General features: G+C 48.4%; 1 protein-coding gene across 2 annotated transcripts in view; it reads right to left on the reverse strand.

Annotated features, from left to right (window-relative positions):
- The window catches only part of CHCT1 (CHD1 helical C-terminal domain containing 1), a 12,954-nt gene extending 10,182 nt beyond the window's left edge, over nucleotides 1-2,772 (reverse strand). Inside the window, exon 1 of one of the 2 annotated variants that reach the window (XM_017870821.1) lies at nucleotides 2,714-2,772. Coding sequence is in view for 1 of the 2 variants with exons in the window: in XM_017870822.1 (XP_017726311.1) it covers nucleotides 2,602-2,652 (51 nt within the window). In the remaining variant the exon portion in view is untranslated. Of the gene's footprint in view, nucleotides 1-2,601 lie in introns of both variants that reach the window. The other variant, XM_017870822.1, reaches the window with a different exon arrangement.
- Nucleotides 2,773-6,553: the final 3,781 nt, after the last annotated feature.

A 6,553-nucleotide genomic window follows, 5' to 3' on the forward strand; every position in this document is an offset into this window, starting at 1 on the left:
ACAGGCTTGAGCCACCGCGCCCGGCCGGGTAGTCTTTTTTTTTTGAGATGGAGTCTCGCTCTGTCACCTAGGCTGGAGTGCAGTGGCATGATCTCGGCTCCCTGCAACCTCCGCCTGCCAGGTTCAAGTGATTCTTCTGCCTCAGCCTCCCAAGTAAGCTGGGACTACAGGCATGTACCACCAGGCCCAGTTAATTTTTTGTGTTTTAGTAGAGACAGGTTTTCACCGTGTTAGCCAGGATAGTCTCAATCTCCTGACCTCGTGATCCACCCACCTCGGCCTCCCAAAGTTCTGGGATTACAGGCGTAAGCCACCGTGCCTGGCTTTTTTTTTTTTTTTTTTTTTAAATTCACTCTATCACCCAGGCTGGAGTGCAGTGGTATGATCTCTGCTCACTGCAACCTCTGCCTGCCGAGTTCAAGTGATTCTCCTGCCTCAGCCTCCTGAGTAGCTGGGATTACAGGCGTGCACCACCACGCCTGGCTAATCTTGTATCTTTAGTAGAGACCATGTTGGCCAGTCTTGTCTCGAACTCCTGAACTCAAGTGATCCACCCACCTTGGCTCCCAAAGTGCTAGGATTACAGTGAGCCACCGCACCCAGCTGCGTCTACGGAATCTAAGGAAACAGGCACCAAAGGACTCCAAGGAGGTGCATCAGAGAGCAGGCTGACCTCGTGATTGATGCTGAATGGGCTGCAAGCTCAGTTAATTTTCATTTTTCCCCTCTTTTTTCCTGATTAATTTTATAAAGTTTCTAGGGACAGTTTCAATATCATTAACCCTGGTCACAGATTAGAACAATGAGGCATCAAAAGATTTAAGCAACTCCTTGGGGGAATGAACAGGGATTCATTTACTCAGTCACTTGGCAAATGTTTACTGATTGCATCAGACTGGGCCCACTTCTTTGCATCCCTAGCCGCTAGCATCATGTCCCGTGATATGGTTTGAATGTGTGTCCCCTCCAAATCTCATGTTGAAACGTGATCCCCAGTGTTGGAGGTGGGGTCCGGTGGGAGGTGTTTGGGTCATGGGGGTGGATCCTTCATGAATGGGCTTGGTGCCCTTCCTGCCCTAATTAAGTAAGTTCTCACTCTGTCAGTTCATGTGAGAGCTGGTTGGTAACAAGAGTCTGAAAGGTCCTCCTCTCTCTCTTGCTTGCTCTCTCACCATATGACAAGCTTGCTCCCCCTTCATCTTCTGCCATGCTTGTAAACTTCCTGAGGCCCTCACCAGAAGCAGATGCTGGCACCATGCTTCGTGTACAGCCTGCAGAACTGTGAGCCAAATCAACCTCTTTTCTTTATAAATTGCCTAGCCTCAGGTATTTAGGAATGCAAAATGGACTAATAAACCATGCATCCAATGACCATTCAGAAAAAGTGAATGATGGTGATGACAAGAAAGAACCTTTGACCATGACAGTGGGGCAAAGAAAGCTGAAAATTAGGCCAGGCACAGTGACTCACGCCTGTAATCCCAACGCTTTAGGAGACTGAGGTGGGCGGATTGCTTGAGCCCAGAAGTTCAAGACCAGCCTGGCCAGCATGGCAAAACCCAATTTCTACCAAAAATACAAAAAAATCAGCTAAGTTTGGTGGTGCATGCCTGTAATCTCATCTACTTGGGAGGCTGGGGCAGGAGAATTGCTGGAACCCAGGAAGCGGAGGTTGCAGTGAGCTGAGACGGAGCCACTGCACTCCAGCCTGGGTGACGGAGCAAAACTGGGTGCAGTGGCTCACACCTGTAATCCCAGCACTTTGGGAGGCCGAGATGGGTGGATTACCTGAGGTCAGGAGTTCAAGACCACCCAGGCCAACATGGCAAAACCCTGTCTCTACCAAAAATACAAAACTTAGCTGGGTGTGGTGGCACATACCTGTAATCCCAGCTACTCAGGAGGCTGAGGCAGGAGAAATTGCTCCAACCCAGGGGGCAGAGGTTGCAGTGGGCCAAGATCATGCCACTGCAGTTCAGCCTAGGTGACAGAGTGAGACTCCATCTCAAAAAAAAAAAAAAAAAAAAAAAAAAAAAAAAAAAAAAGAAAAGAAAAAGAAAAAAGGAAGCTGAAAATGAATAGCAGCAAAGTGACTGTGAAATAACACCGGACGTCAGAACTGGATTTGCCACCTTTCAACAGCTTCTCAGAAAAGTATGAATTCTGGTCTGTGATGGGGGAGAACAAGGAAGAACCTGTCCAGACCACTCGGAAAGGAAAGGCCCAGGAAAGGGAGGGAGGTGCATGGAGAGGAGATGGGACACAGGCTCCTCCAGGTCCTGAAGACAGGACTCTGGCCGATCAACTCCCCAAACACAGCACACACACCACACTACCACACACAGACCATGTGTATACACACACATACTCTCAAGTCTTAATAACCAACAATGAGAGGCGACCTCTTCCCCATCATATCGCCGGGAACACAGGTCAAGCATAAACTTCTGAATGAATGAACATTCTTGTGCTTTAGGCCTCTTGCTATCTCAGGTACCCTACCATTGTTCTTCTCTTCTTTCCTGAATTTCATGTTCTCTACTTTCCAAAACCAGCCCCTCCGGGACGCTCCTTCCCTCCCTCCCTCACACCCCACTTCACCTTCTCTAGAGGCTTGTCCCCTTCACCCCCTTGCCCATCTGAGGCCTCCATCTCAGCAGGTGTGCCAGTAGGCTCTAGGGTGGCACTCCCCACGTCCCCTCTGGCTTCTGACCTTCTGCTTCTGTGACCTGGCCGTCTCAGGGAGTGGGCAGATTGGCTCCAGAACTCGGAGCAAAGCCATGGCAACTGCCAACACAGAGCCCAGCCCCCCACCCCACTCCCATCCCCTCATTCTTAGGGGTGGCCGCAGCTGGCTCCTCCAGCGGGGATCTGGACTAGGGAACGGAGCAAGATGTGCGGGGTCGAGCGAGGACTTTGGCAGAGCGCACAGCTGGCCAGGAGAGGCTGGCGCCCCTTCTCCCAAGGGTACTGTCAGATGCTGTTGATTCTGACACCACCTGGTAAGGCTTTTGAACTCATTTTCCTGCACGTGTGCCATTCCTGCCTGCTGGGTTACGCCGTGGTGGGGGCTCCCCAAGGGGAAGCACAGTTTGTAAGATTGTTTTCTGATTTGGGACAGAGGCCTAGGGAGCGCTGAAAGGGAGAAGGGACACAGTGAGCACGCACTGCCCCTGCGGCCTCCAGGAAATTGTTAATAAGAAGCCCTCGGTGCTGGGTGTTGGGTGCGGGGTGCTGAGTACTGGGTGGGATGTGTTTTGGGGGTGTATAAAGATCCCCGCCAGTGCCTACGGGCTCTGTAACCCTCCCCGCGGCCTCCCCTGGGGCAGGTACCCCAGCGGTCTCGCTTCACAGAGGAGGGGCTGAGACGCGGGCAGTCCCGTCGCCGGCCTAGTGTGCGCAGCCACCACGCGGGGCGCGGAGTGTCGGCGAAAGAAAGTCCTGCCACCCCGGCTCTTCCCACCCGCGAGCCCACCAGCGACCCGAAGCCGACGGCGGAAACACGGTGGGCAGAGTCCGGGTGTAGCCTGAGTCGGCCGGGCAGGGCCAGGAGGTGCTCAAGGGACCTCAGGACCCTGGCCCCTGGCGCGGCAGCAGCGCCCTCTCGTGTCCCTGGGCGGCACACGGAGGGCTCCTGGCAATGAGAGACCGTTGCCGCCACAGTTTCCCAACTCGAGCCACCTTTTCTTCCCTGAAACTTGGAATTTCTTCTCCCGGACCTTCCTTCGTGTCCTCTGGGCCCGCGGCCCAGTTGTCCGCACTCAGTGTGGCCCTGTTCTTCGCCTTCCTTCGCGACAGTGCGGTGGGACCGCCGTCGGCCCGGGCCTCCCCTCGCCACCCAGCGGCCACCCCGGGCACAGGACAGGGTCATAGCGGCTTCAAGTAGGGGTAGCCCGGAGGCCAGGGGCTTTGGAGGAGCATCTTTGAGTCCCGAAACTTTTTCACTTGTCCTCTATGCCAGGATGTTCAGCTAACGTCTTTTTTTTTTTCTTTTTGTAAGGGAAAAAATAAACCTTCCACTTATCCGCCTCCAAAATGGAAGGTCTATTTTCTGAGCATTAATTCTGGATTATTTTGTGAGTGTTAAGAAGGATAATTATATTGGCAAGAGCAAGGGGAAAGGAACCTTTATATACGTTTCTACTGGCAGTGAGATTGGTAAACAATGTATTTAAAAGTGTTTAAATGTGCATGCTCTGTGACGCATCAATTCTACTTATAGGAATTAGTCCTAAGGAGAGAAGATAAGGACTGTTACAATAGTGACAATTTGGAAACAATTGCAATGTCACTAATAGAATATATAAATCATGGTATATTCATAAAAACATTAAATATGCCGCTATATATTTATTGACATGGAAAACAGAAACTAAAACCATGTATGGTATGATTCCATTTTTGTACATATATATTTATATATGCATAGAAAAAAGTCTTGAAGGATACACTTCAAAATATCCAAGGTAATTTTTCACTTTATTCACATATTATCTGTATTTTTTTGAGACGGAGTCTGGCTCTGTCGCCCAGGCTGGAGTGCGGTAGCTGGATCTCAGCTCACTGCAAGCTCCGCCTCCCAGGTTCACCCCATTCTCCTGCCTCCGCCTCCCGAGTAGCTGGGACTACAGGCGCCCGCCTCGTCGCCCGGCTAGTTTTTTGTATTCTTTAGTAGAGACGGGGTTTCACCGTATTAGCCAGGATGGTCTCGATCTCCTGACCTTGTGATCCGCCCGTCTCGGCCTCCCAAAGTGCTGGGATCACAGGCTTGAGCCACCGCGCCCGGCCATATTATCTGTATTTTTTAAAATGACAGATATGCTTTACTTTTACAGTCAGGAAAGAGGTATTTTGTTTTGTTTTGTTTTGAGACAGAGTTTTGTTCTTATTGCCCCGGCTGGAGCAATGGGATGATCTCGGCTTACTGCAACCTCTGCCTCCCAGCTTCAAGCGATTCTCCTGCCTCAGTCTCCCAAGCAGCTGGGATTACAGGCATGTGCCACCACGTCCGGCTAATGTTGTATTTTTAGTGCAGACAGTGTTTCTCTATGTTGGTAAGGCTGGTCTCAAACTCCCGACCTCAGGTGATCCGCCTGCCTCGGCCTCCCAAAGTGCTAGGATTACAGGTGTGAGCCACTGCACCCGTCCAGGAAAGAGTCTTTTAAAAAAATCTACTCATAAGGACTAAATAACATTATTAAAAACATTATATAATGCTAAGTTTAAAAACAACATAATTCTGCCAGGTGTGGTGGCTCACGCCTATAATTCCAGCAGTTTGAGAGGCCGAGATGGGTGGGTCACCTGAGGTCAGAAGTTTGAGAACAGCCTGGCCAACATGGGAAAACCCCGTCTCTACTGAAAATACAAAAATTAACTGGGTGTGGTGGTGCATGCCTGTAATCCCAACTACTCAGGAGGCTGAGGCAGGAGAATCACTTAAACCCGGGAGGCAGAGGTTGCAGTGAGCCAAGACCATGCCCCTGCACTCCAGCCAGAGCAACAGAGCAAGACTCCGACTCAAACTAATAATAATAATAATAATAATAATAATTCTTTATTTTTAACCTTGAGTTCAAGGGTACATGTGCAGGTTTGTTATATAGATAAACCCATGTCATGCGGGTTTGTTGCACAGATTATTTTGTTACCCAGGTATTAGGCCTAGTACCCATTAGTTATTTTTCCTGATCCTCTTTCTTCTCCCACCCTCCACCCTCTGGTAGGCCCCAGTGTATGTTGTTCCCCTCTACGTGTTCATGTTTTCTCATCATTTAGCTCCCACTTATAAGTGAGAACATGCAATATTTGGTTTTCTGTTCCTATGTTAGTTTTCTAAGGATAATAGCCTTCAGCTCCATCAATGTTCCTGCAAAGAACATGCTCTCATTATTTTTTATGGCTGCATAGTATTCCATGATGGATATGTACCACATTTTCTTTATCCAGTCCACCATTGATGGGCATTTAGGTTGATTCCATTTGGAAGTGATTGTGAATAGTGCTGTAATAAACATACGAGTGTGTGTGTCTTTATGGTAGAACGATTTATATTCCTTTGGGTATACATCCAGTAACAGAATTGCTGGGTTGAATGGCAGTTGTGTTTTTAGCTCTTTGAGGATTCACTACACTGCTTTTCACCATGGTTGAACTAATGTACACTCTCACAAACAGGGTAGAAGTGTTTCTTTTTCTGTGCAACCTTGCCAGCATTTATTATTTTTTGACTTTTTAATAATCATCATTCTGACTGGTATGAAGTGGTATCTCATTATGGTTTTGATTTGCATTTCTTTAATGACCAGGGATGTTGAGCTTTTTTTCATATGCTTATTTGTTGCATGTATGTTTTCTTTTGAAAAAGTGTCTGTTCATGTCCTTTGATGGCTTTTTAATGTTTTTTTTTTTTTATCTTGTAAATTTGTTTAAGTTCCTTAAAGATGCTGGATATTAGACCTTTGTAGGATGCATAGTTTGCAAAAATTTTCTCCCATTCTGTAGGTTGTGTTTACTCTATTGATAATTTATTTTGCTGTGCAGAAGCTCTTTT

Source organism: Rhinopithecus bieti, unplaced genomic scaffold (assembly GCF_001698545.2).
Source record: "Rhinopithecus bieti isolate Rb0 unplaced genomic scaffold, ASM169854v2 scaffold_5497, whole genome shotgun sequence".
In the NCBI taxonomy this organism is placed as follows: Eukaryota; Metazoa; Chordata; class Mammalia; order Primates; family Cercopithecidae; genus Rhinopithecus; species Rhinopithecus bieti.